Source organism: Littorina saxatilis, linkage group LG8 (assembly GCF_037325665.1).
Source record: "Littorina saxatilis isolate snail1 linkage group LG8, US_GU_Lsax_2.0, whole genome shotgun sequence".
Taxonomy (NCBI): domain Eukaryota; kingdom Metazoa; phylum Mollusca; class Gastropoda; order Littorinimorpha; family Littorinidae; genus Littorina; species Littorina saxatilis.
In genome coordinates this window covers 40,312,068-40,328,973 of record NC_090252.1, presented here as the reverse complement: position 1 = coordinate 40,328,973, position 16,906 = coordinate 40,312,068, and the positions used below count along the sequence as shown (strand labels likewise).

Below are 16,906 nucleotides of genomic sequence, written 5' to 3'. Positions count from 1 at the left end.
AAATGCAGGAGGTCGGTGTGGAAACGTCAGTCCACGATTTCAGTCCCGCAGACGGCGTGCTCTGTGACGTCACTGCATGGGTTTCGCGGTGGCTCACACTTTCACTTTGCGTGAAAAATATACCGAAATGGGGGTTTCTCTTTGATGAAAAGAAATAATCGACATTGATTCGTATGAACATGTGAGAGTTTATTTAAAAAAACTTCCCTGTACAAATTTTTTGAAACAATATTCCATATTCATTCAATAACTCAAGAAAAACTGACGGTCTCTCTAAGGTATCTTGGCGGCGACTGCGAGATATTCAGTTCCAACATTTATTTTGCTGTTTACTGCAGCGTATTCAAAGCAAACGAGTTCAATGCTTCTTTTGTGGGCTTCCGAGTCGATTGCAATGCCCGCTCATGGTAAAAACTCTTTAACGGGAGCGTACACACCGTGAAAACGCAAAGGAGACAGAAAATTGTCTCCCTAAACCTTTTGTCTCCTTATCGACGGATTCCCACATACAAATGTCTCCCAAACATGGGATATATATACAGAATTCAAGAAACTCTTTTTCCTCCGCACCACTCCACACAACGAAGGTTGGAAAACTTTTTAAAGCTTAAAAAGCTTATTTATACATCACAATAATAAGACCAAGCGTCTGTCTGTGTACCTTTGAAGAAGGCCTGCGGGCCGAAAATTTGGATTTTTAAAAAAGATGCGACATTCTGGCTTGGTTTTGGACTTTTTATGTAATATATATATATTCATTTCCTTGTAGTTTGTCTTTGTGTGTGTAAAGTATAGACTGGAGAAGGAAGATACAAATTGGATATTGACTATATTCTATACAAGAAACACTTAACAAGGGTAAAAGGAGAAACAGAATCCGTTAGTCCCCTCTTACGACATGCTGGGGAGCATCGGGTAAATTCTTTCTCGTTCCAACCAATATGGGACTCCCCCTAACCCGCGGGGGGCTACTGGCAAACGTTAATGGTTTTGAGCAAAGGGGACATCGTAGTACGTATACACTGAGAAAAGAAACAAACTAAATCGCTTCCGCGTAGCCATATAGGTAGAAGGGGCGGTACAAACCAAGAACCAGTCAACCATATGCTGGTGCGATTTTTGTTCAGACGAGAAAAAAACGCAGCTCGATTGCTACTATAAAGGTATGGGATCCAGTGAGCTCGAATAAAAACAACAACTCCATTACGACAGCACGATGAAGAATGCGTCGATCGTATCGTTCATACTGTCTACGGCAACTCTAGCCTTCTGTGAAGGTAAGTTCCCCTCATAATGCATATACGTAAGTACGTTCAGTTCGTACCACACAACTTGTGATAAATTGTGATATTAAAATTCTGAAACCGCGCGTGTGTGTGTTTGTGTGTGTGTATGTGTGTGCGGGTGGTGGGTGTGTGTGTGTGTGTGTGCTGGTGGAGTGTGTGAAGTATCTTTGCAAGACATTCACTTTTGAGAAAGGTCTTGGCATAAACATAAGTTATTTGCAATGAATAAATAAACTAGACAGGTGTGTTGTGGTGTAGATCTTTGCGACGAGGCTGTTGCTCTGAAAACCATCTATACTTTCAAAAAGAGCATTCATTTCAAACCCGTACGCAACCCGCAGCTTGATTTTACACAAGATAGTGTTTATACAGCCGATCAGAAACCACAGTCACCCTAAAACATCGATTTCGTAAAAGCTGGATGCCCCGCGTCGAAACCTGCAGACCATCTCAAACGGAACAATTGTAAAAAAAAAAAAATTGAAAAAAATACAATGTGGTAACGCACTAAACAAAATGCACGCACTTTTTGAGCAACTTGAATGATTGTTGATGTTGTGCAACGTATCAGAAGCACTATTTTAAATTGAGGTTAATTTTTTGAAGACTTAATTGGGGGGAAAAAAGCAGGCTAGACGAAAAGGAAGAGATTTAAATTTCAAGTTCAGGCACATGCCTATGCTGTAAGACATTTTTTGACGGTTTAAACGCAAGATTAAGTTTCAGTTGCTGTTGTGTGTAATTTTGTAAGATTTGTAGTACCCAGCTCTAAAAGAAATGAGCTTTTTTTAAACAATGTACATTTTTAGTGTGACCTGACCCAAACAACAAGTCGCGTAAGGCGAAATAACAACATTTAGTCAAGCTGTCGAACTCAGAGAATGAAACTGAACGCACTGCTTTTTTCACCAAGACCGCACACTCGTAGTTTCGTCAGTCCACCGCTCGTAGCTAAGGCAGTGAAATCGACAAACCAGAATAGTGCGGTAGTGGTCGCGCTGAGCAGAATAACACGCTTTTCTGTATCTCTATTCTTTTTAGCTTACTGAGTTTGTATTTAATCCAAACATATCATATCTATATGTTTTTGGAATCAGGGACCGACAAGGAATAAGATAATATTGTTTTTAAATTGATTTCGAAAAAATAATTTTAATAATAATTTTCATATTTTTAATTTTCAGAGCTTGTTTTTAATCCAAATATAACATATGTATATGTTTTTGGAATCAGAATTGTTTTTGGATCGTTTAATAAAAAAAAGTATTTTAATTACAAGTTTCTGATATTTAATGACCAAACTCATACATTAGTTTTTAATCCACCAAGCTAAAATGCAATACCAAAGTCCGGCCTTTGGCGAAGATTGCTGTGCCAAAATTTTAATCAATTTGATTGAAAAATGAGGGTGTGACAGTGCCGCCTCAACTTTTACAAAAAAAAACCGGATATGACGTCATCAAAGGTATTTATCGAAACATGAAAAATAATCTCCGGGGATATCATTCCCAGGAACTCTCATGTCAAATTTCATAAAGATCGGGCCAGTAGTTTAGTCTGAATCGCTCTACACACACAGACACACATACACCACGACCCTCGTCTCGATTTCCCCTCTATGTTAAAACATTTAGTCAAAACTTGACTAAATTTAAAAACAATAACCAATCTTGATTCTGGAGCGTTAGCAGTCTTACCTGTTTTGAATTTCTTCTCAATCGCAGGGCTAGCCATAATAGGGTGTAACAGCGACGGTTCCATGTCGGTGGAAGATCATGTCAAGGACCTCCTTCTTGTCTCTGGTGACCTCGACATGACCAGTTTCACTATATGGACATTCCAAGATCGGAACACATCAAACCCACGACAGATCATCTCCAACTGCTCTACGCACTCCCCTTCCTCCTCCTCTCCTGTGTGGTTCTGTGATTCGACCTTCAATGTGATGATTAAAACCGACATTAACGAGCACACGAGAAGAAGTCACGTGATCCTTCCCGACATGAGTGTCGGCCGGTTCCCGGATGGAACATGGCGCTGTGAAAATGGCGGCCGTGTCGCTGAGTGCTCCATTGATGTTGTTTGTGAGTATTGGGATGTGTGTGTGTCAGGGTGCGGGTGGGGGGCTGTTTCTCTGTTCGATCTCTCTCTCTCACTGCCTGTCTGTTTGTCTCTCTCTCTCTCTCTCTCTCTCTCTCTCTCTCTCTCTCTCTCTCTCTCTCTCTCTCTCTCTCTCTCTCTCTCTCTCTCTCTGTCCAGTTCGACATGTGTAGTTGGGTTTTAAATTAATTGTTTTACTAGAGGCTATTTGGGGAATACGTTTCTCAAATTTAAACTCTGCACAGAAAGCATGCTGGCTGTAGAAGTCCGGGCTTCGTCAAAGATTACTTGACCAAAATTTCAACCAATTTGGTTGAAAAATGAGAGCGTGACAGTGCCGCCTCAACTTTCACGAAAAGCCGGATATGACGTCATCAAAGACATTTATCAAAAAAATGAAAAACACGTCTGGAGGTACCATACTCAGGATCTCTCATGTCAAGTTTCATGAAGATCGGTCCAGTAGTAGTTTTCTCTGAATCGCTCTACACACACACCCACACAGACACGCACACATACACCACGACCCTCGTCTCGATTCCCCCCTCTTGACTAAATGTAAAAACATGGACAAAAAGAAAAGACAACTGGCGAAATAGGCAAGACCCGGGAGCCTTCCATATCATGTTCGTTGCATGCATTGACGTTTAGTTTGTGTAGTAAAATTGGTTTAATTTAAATATGTGTAATGTTAAACTTGTGGGGTCCTGATTTGGCCTATATGGTCCGCTGGACCCAAAAAGCAACAACAACTAACTAACTAAATTGACGCTTAGTCGCGTGTTTGTTCAAAGAATTAAAACCGCACATGGTAAATAATGTTTACAAGGAAGCACTACATGCTCTCAGCTGTAACATACACGTATCAACTCCATGACTTGGAACGCGCTATCACGGTGTGTACGCATGGAACGTCTCCCACACCGTGGGTATGCGGGAACTTACATAAGGCCTGGCGCTCACCTTCGTAACTTCGGCAGGACAGACGACGCACTGCAGCTTATCCCAGCCCGCTACACGTTGCCTGAAAGTAAAACAGGTCAAGTACTCGTCATAATCCTTATCGCAGCATCAATAATAATATGCAGTGCGTCGTCTGTGCCGCTGAAACTGCGCAGGTATAATCTGCCCTTAGCTTGTGTGGTAGGGGTTACGTTGCTGACTCTGTTACTGTCTGCGTGTTTACTTCATCATCCCACTGACGTGTTTTCCAGCCTATCAGTTGAGTGTCGATGTAAAGGATATTCGTGACCCTGACACTACGGTGCAGATACTGTCACGGGTTTTTATTCCGGGACTCCCCCCCCCCCTCCCCCTACCCCCCCGGCAAGGTTTTTAATTTTGTAACTTGTTAAAGGAGATCAACCAAGATTTGAAGCAACAATTATGAAAAGATGTGAGCAATTTGGAATCGTCAGTGTACTGGGATAGACTGAGCTGAATGTATGCCTCTTTCTCTCTCCGTCACTGTATCTCTCTTTCATTATCTGTCTCTCTGTCTTTGTCTCTCCCTCTCTCTCTCTCTCTCTCTCTCTCTCTCTCTCTCTTTCTCTCTCTCTCTCTCTCTCTCTCTGTCTGTCTGTCTGTCTCTCTCTCTCTCTCTTTCTCTCTCTGTCTCTGTCTCTCTTTCTCTCTCTCTCTCTCTCTCTCTCTCTCTCTCTCTCTCTCTCTCTCTCTCTCTCTCTCTCTCTCTCTCTCTCTGTTCCCATTTATCCTGCACTTGATTTGCCCCTGTCCCCAAATGACTCGAATAGCAGGAAGATTAACAACTGAAAAGAATCAAGCGGGGAGGATGGATTTGAAAAGATTGGGTTGGCTGCTCGTACTTGCATGGATTCATGAACACGTATAGTGTAACTCAATCCTTGCATTTTTTCTTTTCTTTCCATTCCCCACAGTGCAGATACTCTAAAGGTGTTATTACGGGACGCCCCGCTGCGTTGATGGGACATGAAATGAAAACTAAAACCCAACCAACCAACCATTTTTCCTTTATTTATTTCGTTATTCAGATCGCTGCACGAATTATGATAGGACGTCCAAAAACGCCAAGGCAATTTTATTTGAGAAATCTTGTTAAAGATAGGGAATGAAGGGCAACGATGTGCAATGTCAAAGGAAAAGACATGGAGTAAAGAGCAGAGATAAAGCTCCCAGTATTTTGAAGCAAGGTTCTTTTTAGCCTGAAGGGACATATATATGCGTTTGTGGGACAAACAGACAGACGGACAGTACAGTACAGAAGAGAGAGAGACAAGAAGAGAGAGAGAGAGAGAGAGAGAGAGAGAGAAAGGCCTACATACACACACATCACACACACACACATACACACATATACACACACACACACCACACACACACTCATTAATACATACACACACACAGATACACACACACACACACACACACACATATATACATACACACACACACACACACGCGCGCGCGCGCGCGTCTCGTAATGAGATTATTACGCGAATTTTGCTTGCAGACACACCGACAGATGTCCAGTGTCAAGTGACCATTGACGAAGATCGAAGTATGGTAGAAGGAACGTGCCACATTTCCAGAATGTTCTCGTCCCATGGAAAATATTCTTGCCAATGGTTTGAAAAAAATGGAGTGAGTTTGTCGTCGCAATGTACTGTGTGTGTGTGTGTGTGTGTGTGTGTATGTGTGTGTATGTTCGTGACTGCGTGAGTACGAGCGCTAGCAGCATGTGTGTGCTTGCGTGCGTGCGTGCGTGCCTTGTGCGTTCTTGCGAACAGATGACAACTGTATATTTTTCTCTCGTCCGTTTCCAGAATCAAGAGGAAGTGGCATTACCAAGTTCCCAAACACAGTTTACTCGAAGCGACTGTTCCGAAGGGGGCTTTGTGTATTATTGTGGTAACTGTTCCTTCAGCAAAGGCCTTCCCGCCGTTAGTGAGCGCTACGGATACAGGGTGTCGATTTTACCTGGGAACATCTCCCCTTCTGTTGAATTCACTGGTAAAGAACATTATGATATTGATTTTATCCTACATACGTGAGAGAGACACTCGTGAGATATTAATCGTTCAAATCACACGTGTGTATATCATGTAAATGAGGTCATGTCAAGCAAGTCTGGCAGGGACCTGTTTTTCCACAGCCTATGATGCCAAAGTCACCGAGACAAACGTAATTATAGAGAAGAAAAAAAATGCGCTCGCTAATTACCCTCGATGAATTTTTAGAACTAACACGTCACGCTACACTTTCAGAGTGACGTTTCTTTACTTTGACGTAATAGATTGCACGAGGCTTTAGAAGAGATCGAGGTTCCAAAACAAGCGTCTTCAAGTTAGCTGCCTCGACTGCAGGACATTTTCAGTATAATACACGTAAGTACAGTATGTAGGATAAACAAAATACTACATCGCTTGCTGTTTCGTGCCAGATTTACACTCGTTGCTTTTTCAAATAGTGAACAGCTCGCTCTCGCTCGCAGTTCAATATTTAAAAAAAAAAACTCGTGTAAATCTGGTACGACACAGCAAGCCATATAGTATTCTCTATTTATCACATTTAAGTCTATATAGTGCTTGCACTTCACCTGCAGCACCAAGCACAAAGAGAATGCAAAAAAAATGTACATACTCGTACATATATATACATGTATCTACATGTATATGTTCTATAATTATGTTCTTGTTGTTAAATTCAATGGTAATGTGTTTTTGTTGCTGCATCTGCTTGTCGGTTGTCATAGTTCGCTTGGTTCGTTGCATTTGTAGTGCAATTCCTGACACAAATAGTATATACCCGGGTGACATTTCACCAACAATACACACGACTGCACATTTTATTTTTCAGTCACGGACTTTGTACTCGGTATTTAGAACAGCAAATGTCAGTTTCAAAGCAAAACAACAACAACAACAGGAGCAACAACAACAAATACAACAACAACAACAACACATACAAAACAATCTGCAACAACAACACTCTGTAAGACACACATTTCAATGTTCCAGTGAAACCCAAAGCTGACGCGCCATCATCTCCACAGACGCAGTTACCTCCAACCTCAAGTGTCGCTGTTGTGGATGAAGGTTCTTGTTATTGGTGTTGGTGTTGTTGTTGTTGTTGTGTGTGTTGTTTTTCGTCGTGGGTCCGTGTGGACCCAGAAGTGTGTTTGATTGCAAATATCTCTTAAACCAGTTGGAATTTTTTAATGAGCTTTTAAGAATGCCTCAGGCGCCTAAAAAGCTCTTATGTCCTAAAAGATCATTAAATTTCAGCGAGAAGTAATTAAAAAAAACAAAGGTCACATTTAGACAAGACACGGAAGTTGTTGTTGATGATGTTGATGATGACGATGGTGATTATGATGATGATGACGACGACGATGATGATGATGGTGGTGGTAATTATGATGACGACGACGAGTGATTATGATGACGATGATGATGACGACGACGATGGTGGTGATGACGATGATTATCATGCTGCATCATCATCATCATCGTCAAGTTTGTTTCTCGCTTTCGGCTGAAAGTTGAAGACAAGAAATCTAGAGATGCATGGATGGAGCTGATTAACCTTTGCCGTGCTTCCTGGGTTCACCTGTACCCAGAGACACACTAAAATCATTGTAACTCTGGAACCATTAAAGGTATCGTTTTGAAATTTTAAGTATCTCTCACACACCTAATTTGCTCTCTGTCTGCAAATTTTTAGTGTGTACATGACAAAACATTAAAATTAATTGACTATGATAATTTACATAAACACTACCGATGGCGCGGGTTCACACAAACCCATACTTTTAAAGAGTAGTAGTGATTGTAACTATCCCTCTGCCGACGGCGCGGGTTCTGCTACACCCATAATTACCAAAGCGGCGGAACAGTGTCTGTCTGCCTGTTTGTCTCCAAGAGACTGTCTGTCTCTCTGTCCGTATCTCTCTGTCTGTATGTCTGTTGTCAGTTGCTCTGTCTGTCTGTCTATCTGTCTATCCGTCTACCTGTCTATCCGTCTATCTGACTGTCTGTCTATCTGACTGTCTGTCTCTGTCTCTCTCTCTCTCTCTCTCTGTCTCTCTCTCTGTCTCTCTCTCTCTCTGTCTCTCTCTCTCTTAGTCTCTCTCTCTCTTTCTTAGTCTCTCTCTCTCTCTTTCTTAGTCTCTCTTTTTCTTAGTCTCTCTCTCTCTCTTTCTTAGTCTCTCTCTCTCTCTTTCTTAGTATCTCTCTCTCTTTCTTAGTCTCTCTCTCTCTCTTTCTTAGTCTCTCTCTCTTTCTTAGTCTCTCTCTCTCTCTCTCTTTCTTAGTCTCTCTCTCTCTCTTTCTTTGTCTCTCTCTCTCTCTTTCTTAGTCTCCCTCTCTCTCTCTTTCTTAGTCTCTCTCTCTCTCTTAGTCTCTCTCTCTTTCTTAGTCTCTCTCTCTTTCTTAGTCTCTCTCTCTCTCTTTCTTAGTCTCTCTCTCTCTCTCTCGTTCTTAATCTCCATCTCTATCTTTCTTAGTCTCTCTCTCTTTCTTTCTTAGTCTCTCTCTCTCTTTCTTAGTCTCTCTCTCTCTTTCTTAGTCTCTCTCTCTTTCTTAGTCTCTATCTCTTTTTCTTAGTCTCTCTCTCTCTCTCTTTCTTAGTCTCTCTCTCTCTCTTTCTTAGTCTCTCTCTCTCTCTCTTTCTTAGTCTCTCTCTCTCTTTCTTTGTCTCTCTCTCTTTATTAGTCTCTCTCTCTCTCTCTTTCTTAGTCTCTCTCTCTCTCTCTCTTTCTTAGTCTCTCTCTCTCTCTCTCTCTGTCTCTCTCTCTCTTAGTCTCTCTCTCTCTTTCTTAGTCTCTCTCTCTCTCTCGTTCTTAATCTCCATCTCTCTCTTTCTTAGTCTCTTTCTCTCTCTCTCTCTTAGTCTCTCTCTCTCTTTCTTAGTCTCTCTCTCTCTTTCTTAGTCTCTCTCTCTCTCTTTCTTAGTCTCTCTCTCTCTTTCTTAGTCTCTCTCTCTTTCTCTCTCTTTCTTAGTCTCTCTCTCTTTCTTAGTCTCTCTCTCTGTTTCTTAGTCTCTCTCTCTCTTTCTTAGTCTCTCTCTCTCTTTCTTAGTCTCTCTCTCTCTCTTTCTTAGTCTCTCTCTCTCTTCCTTTGTCTCTCTCTCTCTCTTAGTCTCTCTCAGTCTCTCCCTTCCCCTCTCCCTTCCCCTCTCCCTCCCCCTCTCCCTCCCCCTCTCCCTCCCCTGCAAGAAGTCGGTGAAGGGAGAAACTCGATGCACCCACTGAAGTAGCGCTGTGGGTTTCCCTGAACCCACCCCGTCGTTAGAGAAATAAACGGTAAAAACCCTCTTTCAAATGTATGGGTTCAGACAAACCCGCATCGTCGTTAGAGGAATAAACAGTAAAAACCCTCTTTCAAATGTATGGGTTCAGACAAACCCGCATCGTCGGGAGTGTGTAGTCAAAAGCGGCATCCGGCAAAGGTTAAAGCCATATGTACTCGATGACTATACACGCTAATTGCTTTACCAACAGCTGGAGACAGACTAAATTAAGTTCCCTGCAAAATATTGTGGTCTAGGACCCCTTAAATGTTGAGATATTTGAATTTTCATTTTGATCTGGATCGTCCTATTTATAGATTTGGCAACACATGTAACGTTGATGCAAGGGAGAGAACACCGCGGCTTTGTTGACATCCTCACTTTTTCAGAGGCTAGAACAAGCTGTAATGCATGTATTATGGTCCGCGCATGGTGACGTATCGTCATTATATGGTCTTATGGTGCGTTTGACATCGATTGTGGGCAAACTACACTTTGTAAACACGGGAGTGCGTTAGTATGCCTTTAATGTGTATCAAGGTAATGAGGAAAACGATAGAGTCTGTGACAGCAATGATAATCGTACTCATTGTTACAAAGATGGTGATGATAATGATGACGACTTTAGAAGCGACGATGATAGCAATGAAAAGCACGACGACAACGATGAAAACGTAATGAAGACAACGACAATGATATGATGCTTATAGACGAATTCCAAAAATAATTCTCTCGGGTTGGTATGGGTTGTGATACCCTTTTTTTCACTCGGACAAATATTGGAGGGGCCAATCTCCAGCGAGGGGTGTGTCGGAAACACGTGGACAGGAGCACGGGTGAATCTATTTGTCCGAGGAAAAGCTAGGATATTACTTTAACAACCCATACAAACGCGACGGAGTTATTGCCGAAAATCGTCTTGTGTGATGACGCCAATGTTACTTTTGTTGATAACAGATGCAGTAAACGCCGCACTCAAGAAAGGAATCGGAATAGGAGTGGGTTCTCTTCTGGCCGCTTTCCTTCTCAGTGCTGCTGTTACCTTTTCTGTGTGGAAATGGCGTAATAAGGACAAGGAAGAAACAGACGGTAGCTTTCACAGATATCGTGTACATGGGAAAGACGTGTAATTTATACTCTGTCTGTCTGTCTGTCTGTCTGTCTGTCTGTCTGTCTCTCTCTCTCTCTCTCTCTCTCTCTCTCTCTCTCTCACACACTCGCACACATACACGCACGTACGCGAGTGTGTGTGTGTTTGTGTGTGTGCGCCCGAGCACAACCTTGTGTGTGTGTGTGTACGTGCGCGTGCGTGCGTGCCTATGTGCGTGCGTGGGGTATTTGCGTGCGGGCGTGTGTGTGTGTGTGTGTTTGCCCGCGCGGGTATGTATGCGTCTGTCTGTTTTTTGTGTGTTGATTTCCTGTTCTTGAAATGGATTCAACAGATGGACACCACACATCCGTCGACATTAATCACTACTCCGAAGCAAACAGCAATAGCAGCCCGCCACCCTTCTCTGTGCCCCATACACAGTCTTCACGACCAAGGGACACCGCACGGACAGACGACGGTGAGGTTTCCTTCGTAAAACTAACTTTAGATCTAGAGCAGCTTCGACTCCGGGCCGGGACGGACACGGGTCAACTTTATGTGCGGACCCAGAGACGGTATAGCCATGTCCCGCCCCCGTGTCACCACAGTGGCACGATAAAGACCTCGGTGATTCTGCCTGTCTGTCTGACTCTCTCTTTGTCTCTGTCTGTATTTGTCTTTGTCTCTGTCTGTCTGTCTGTCTGTCTCTGTCTCTGCTAATTTTATGTATCTGATGTACATACAGTGTATCAATTATTTGTGTGTGTGTGTGAGTGTGCCGGCGTGCGTAAGTATGTTTGTGTTATCGTGTGAGTGTGTGTCAGTGTGTGTGTCAGTTTTTGCGAGTAGGTGTGTGTGGGTGCGTGCGTGTGTATGTGAGTGTGTGTGCGCGCATGCCTGTGTGCGTTCTTGCTTGTATATCTGTGTTTGTTTGATCTTCTGTTCTTGAAACAGATTCAACAGATAGATACCTCACACCCGTCGACATTAATCACATCTCCCAAGCAACCAGCAATAGCAGCCCGCCACCCTTGCCCGCGCCGCATTCACGGCCTTCTCGACCAAGGGACAACGCACACGTACACGAGGGTGATGTTTCGTTTATAAAACTAAGTTCAGTAGCTTCGACTCCGGGCAGGGACAGACACGGGTCAACTTCATGTGCAGACCCCGAGACGGCAGCCATGTCCCACCCCCGTGTCACCATTGTGGCACGTAAAAGGCCTCGGTCATTCTGTCATACGTGCAGATAGCTGATACCACCTAAACACGCATACATTTGTGCATCTCATCAAAAGCCGTGAGGGCGTAACACTCGAATTCTCATATAACCCATATCTTGTCCTTAAGAGGCGAAACATTTAGCCTGTATGACATGAAGCATTCTCTTTTTTTCTTCTTTTTTTTCTTAGCAGCTTTGAACCTTTCGTGCTTCTCTTTCTTCTTCTTCTTCTTCTTCGTTCACTGGCTGAAACTGAAACACCCACGTTCACTCATGTTTTGCACGAGTGGGTGTTTATCCCACTATTCAGGCAGACATACGCCGCTTTCTGGGAAGGCATGCTGGGTATTTCCGTGTTTCTATAACAAACCGAATTCTGACATGGATTACAGGACCTTTTCCGTGCGCAGTTGGTCTTGTGCTTGCGTGTGCACACGAAACGGGATAAGGCACTAGCAGGTCTGCATATAAGTTGACCTGGGAGATCGGAAACATCTCCACTTTTAACCCACCAGGCGCCCGCTTCTTCATCTGTATCTTGCGTTTAACTGAACAAGTGTGCACTTTTCTCACTGACAGAACACCCTTTATTGATAAGACATTTGTCTTGAAGAAATAATTTTCATCTTTTTGCAGACGATTCAGAAACCGTGCCAAAACAACCTGCTGGATATGAGGGTAGTAGGGGAGGCAACCGTGCCCTTTCTGCACTGCCAGCCTCTGGTATGTAGTTACTCCCCTTCCCCCACCTCGCTCTCTTTCAACTCAATGCCCCTCACGGCAACCACACAATCTGTCTTTTGCTCTTTCCACAAGCAAGAACACATAACATTATGTTCATGACAAATATTATTTTATGAGTGTATGTATTTTCTTTGATCTAGTTATTTTCTTCAACTTCTTATTTTATATGTGCATATGTATTTTCTTTGCTCTAGCTTTTTATTTTCCAACTTCTGTTTGAATGTGTGTACGTGTTTTTTTCACACAAGGTCAAAGAGAAAACGATGAAAGCAATCATCTGAGCATTGACAACAAATCCCTACCTTCAACACCCTTTATTTATAAAACATTTGTCTTGAAGAAATTATTTTCATCTTTTTGCAGACGATTCAGAAACCGTGCCAAAACAACCTGCTGGATATGAGGGTAGTAGGGGAGGCAACCGTGCCCTTTCTGCACTGCCAGCCTCTGGTATGTAGTTACTCCCCTTCCCCCACCTCGCTCTCTTTCAACTCAATGCCCCTCACGGCAACCACACAATCTGTCTTTTGCTCTTTCCACAAGCAAGAACACATAACATTATGTTCATGACAAATATTATTTTATAAGTGCATGTATTTTCTTTGATCTAGTTATTTTCTTCAACTTCTTATTTTATATGTGCATATGTATTTTCTTTGCTCTAGCTTTTTATTTTCCAACTTCTGTTTGAATGTGTGTACGTGTTTTTTTCACACAAGGTCAAAGAGAAAACGATGAAAGCAATCATCTGAGCATTGACAACAAATCCCTACATTCAACACCCTTTATTTATAAAACATTTGTCTTGAAGAAATTATTTTCATCTTTTTGCAGACGATTCAGAAACCCTGCCAAAACAACCTGCTGGAAATGAGGGTAGTAGGGGAGGCAACCGTGCACTTTCTGCACTGCCAGCCTCTGGTATGTAGTTACTCCCCTTCCCCCACCTCGCTCTCTTTCAACTCAATGCCCCTCACGGCAACAACACATCTGTCTTTTGCTCTTTCCACAAGCAAGAACACATAACATTATGTTCATGACAAATATTATTTTATGAGTGTATGTATTTTCTTTGGTCTAGTTATTTTCTTCAACTTCTTATTGTATATGTGCATATGCATTTTCTTTGCTCTAGCTTTTGTTTTTCCAACTTCTTTTTTAATGGGTGTCAGTACGTGTTTTTTTCACACAAGGTCAAAGAGAAAACGATGACAGCAATCATCTGAGCATTGACAACAAATCCCTACCTTCTGAATACGGCAGTGGGTCTTCATTGAGCGCTGTTTCCCAAGCAGGTGTGGATAGTGAGTTTGTTTCGTGGTTGCTTGGTTATGTGTCTATTCTTTTTTTCTCTCCATTTTCCTTGTTTTCATTTTCTCATTTGTTTAAGCCTGACATTATTTGGGCGAAATCGACTTCACGAAGTCTACTTCATGCACCTCGCTGAACGAAGCTTTGGCACTGAATTGTCTGTAAAAGGACTTCGTGAAGTCAACTAGCCATCAAAGGCACAGTCCGTCCCTTTAAAACCGTTCTGTTCGCCATCTCATGGCGAGTCGAATCGTTTACATAGTAAGGACTGTGACTTTAAGAAAGACGCACTGTTTTTGTGTTTAGGACATTCTGGTATAAGGTTAGTTACTGGTACGTAGTTTGTCAGTCACTGTTATTTTATATGATAGTGAACTCCCTCATCACAGCGAGTGATCACTGCCAAAAAAGAATGTTTTTGCATGTATTATTACCCTTATTAATCTGATAAACAAAGGTAAAAGTAAGTGCTCTAAATGCATACATGTGTAATAGAGTAAGTGAGAGTAATTCGGAACTATTCTCCTGGCTTCTTAGAGAATAACAAGCATTGAAATGAACAAGCGACTTTCAGCCTCATAAATGGAAAATACTAAATTTTGTATTTAATTATGAAACTTCATTTTTTATTTAATTTAATGTCATCCTCATAAACGGAAAATACTTAATTTCTCTCTCTCGCTGTAAAACTAGGTCACGCAGAATCTAATGTTTACAGACAGCTGACCGTTGCTAATTCTTCTTTGCTCCCGGACAGTGAGCCTTCAAGTCTCTCTTCTCTTCATCCAGGCAAATGCAACTTGAATGATTACTCGCTTGATTGCTTTCTTGGATAGCAAGACTGTAGCTCGTCATGATGTCGCTATTTAAAAAAAAAGTTTTGTGACATTTTTCTATTTTGTCTGTGTGAATCACTGAATGTCCATTTTTGTTGGTGTGTGACTTCAGTGTCTCCTCTTAGCTTTAAAGTCCTATTGATTTTGTTGGTGTGAAAACGTGTGTGAATTAAACCTCGTGGTTGTTTGTTTGATGAATACCGGAGTCTTATGTTTGTCTATTGTTATTTTTTTGTCTTGACTGTAGTGCCAAGCCACCCGACGCAGCAGAGTTGAATGCAACAATATGCAGTCATCGCACGGAGCAGTTAAAACAAGCAGTCTCTACAGGGAAAGGTGCCTGTTGCAAACACCATACAGCTAGGTTGTATGCGACCAGCTGTATACAAAGCATCGCCCTAGAGCTGTCCTAGCTATCATCCAACAGAGACTGTTGTTAACACAGTCTCTGCACGCATCTCAAAAAGAAACAATCGATGCACACTACGTCAGGAGTCAGTGCGTACCCACGTAAATGTTCAAACTGTGTTGATGACAGTTAGTCCCTGTCGGGAAATGATAAGGCAAAAAAAAAATAATAGTCTGTTTACGGTATCCCGACCGACCCTATTTTTTTCGCGCGACCCTAGACTTTTTTTTGGCATTTGGGAAAAAAAAAATCCCGACCTACCGACCCTATTTTTTTGGCCTATGTTACCGTAAACAGACCTATTTTTTTGTGTGTGTGCCTAATCCCTTCAAGCAAATCCACACCTTTCGTCTTCACCACCAACGAGTATCACTCTTACTCTCGCTCCGTACTGTTTCTATTCCACCGCATATTTCCTTGTTTTTTACTACCTATTTTATTCATGTTTTTATTACTTACTTAGTGGAAGAATCTTTTGTAATGTATGTGTGATGGTGTATGCTTTTAATTAAGCGTTGTTGACTATGAATGTAGATGTAAATGCTTGTATAACTGTGTTTTAATTTTAAATGTGTCAAGCGCAAAGAGCATAATTGTAAAGTTATGATGTTGCGCTATATAAATGCTCATTTATTATTATTATTTATTATTATTATTATTTTTTAAATTGTTAGTTTTGGGCAAGCGTAATCACAGATGATTTAGAGACTACTTGGTACTATGCATTTGCGTGTAAATGCGTGTGAAAAACCAGTATTTGTGTGTTTGAAGTGTTTGAGATATTTTTTGATTATTATTTATTTTCATTGTTTATATTCATCATGTGAGAAACCATTATAATAATAATAATAATAATAATAATGGACATTTATTAATCGCCCCTTCTCACAAGAGCTCACGGCGATTTACATATTAATTTCTGCCGTGTGAGATGGAATTTTTTACACAATACATCACGCATTCACATCGGCCAGTAAATCTCAAGCCATTACGGCGAATATTTACTTTTTACGGCCTGTGTGTGTTTGAAGTGTGTTTGAAGTGTTTGAGATATTTTTTGATTATTATTTATTTTCATTTTTTATATTTTAGCGCAATCTTATTGGAATACGTTTCTATGCTACAGTAAAACCTGCGGGCAAAGTACGCTCTTGGGGAGCCTTGCCACTGTCCTTTGTAGCAAGGTGTCCTTTCTTATGAATATGAATGCGCCCAAAACATTTTGGAGAAAAAAAACCAAAAGCCAAATGAATTACATGATTGTTTGTTAGTGGTACATGTAGTTTTATTGTATGTATGTGTGCATGTTTATATATAAATGCATGTTTAGTTCTTTCATTTTCTTTCATTACATGTAATAACAAGAAGGGCAAAGCCCATACGACTCACATGCTTGACCTCAAATAACTAAACCTAGCAATGACATCATACACTAAGAACTGCTTTGCACATTTTTCCTACCAAAATACATGTGACCTTGACCCAAGGTCAAGGTCATCCAAGGTCATGCAACACAAAGCTGTTAATTCAAGACATAGGAAGTACAATGGTGCTTATTGGCCCTTTCTACCATGAGATATGGTCACTTTTAGTGGTTCACTACCTTATTTTGGTCACATTTCATAAGGGTCAAAGTGA

The 16,906-nt window shown here is 41.6% G+C and overlaps 1 protein-coding gene across 5 annotated transcripts; it reads left to right on the top strand.

The window, feature by feature from the left end:
• Positions 1 to 985: 985 nt before the first annotated feature.
• On the top strand, positions 986 to 16,520 carry LOC138973524 (uncharacterized). Of its 5 annotated transcripts, none has more exons than XM_070346239.1 (13): positions 987 to 1,277; positions 3,011 to 3,370; positions 5,878 to 6,008; positions 6,191 to 6,377; positions 7,385 to 7,462; positions 10,614 to 10,745; positions 11,099 to 11,224; positions 11,701 to 11,835; positions 12,605 to 12,691; positions 13,076 to 13,162; positions 13,547 to 13,633; positions 13,906 to 14,007; positions 15,107 to 16,520. In XM_070346239.1, exons 1-13 carry the CDS (start codon positions 1,217 to 1,219, stop codon positions 15,133 to 15,135), a joined length of 1,602 nt encoding a protein of 533 aa, XP_070202340.1. In that variant the 5' UTR covers positions 987 to 1,216; the 3' UTR covers positions 15,136 to 16,520. The 5 variants fall into 5 exon arrangements, with proteins under 5 accessions (XP_070202341.1, XP_070202342.1, XP_070202340.1 ...); XM_070346237.1 differs by having other exon boundaries at positions 13,906 to 14,016; XM_070346240.1 differs by lacking the exon at positions 7,385 to 7,462 and having other exon boundaries at positions 986 to 1,277; positions 13,906 to 14,016.
• Positions 16,521 to 16,906: the final 386 nt, after the last annotated feature.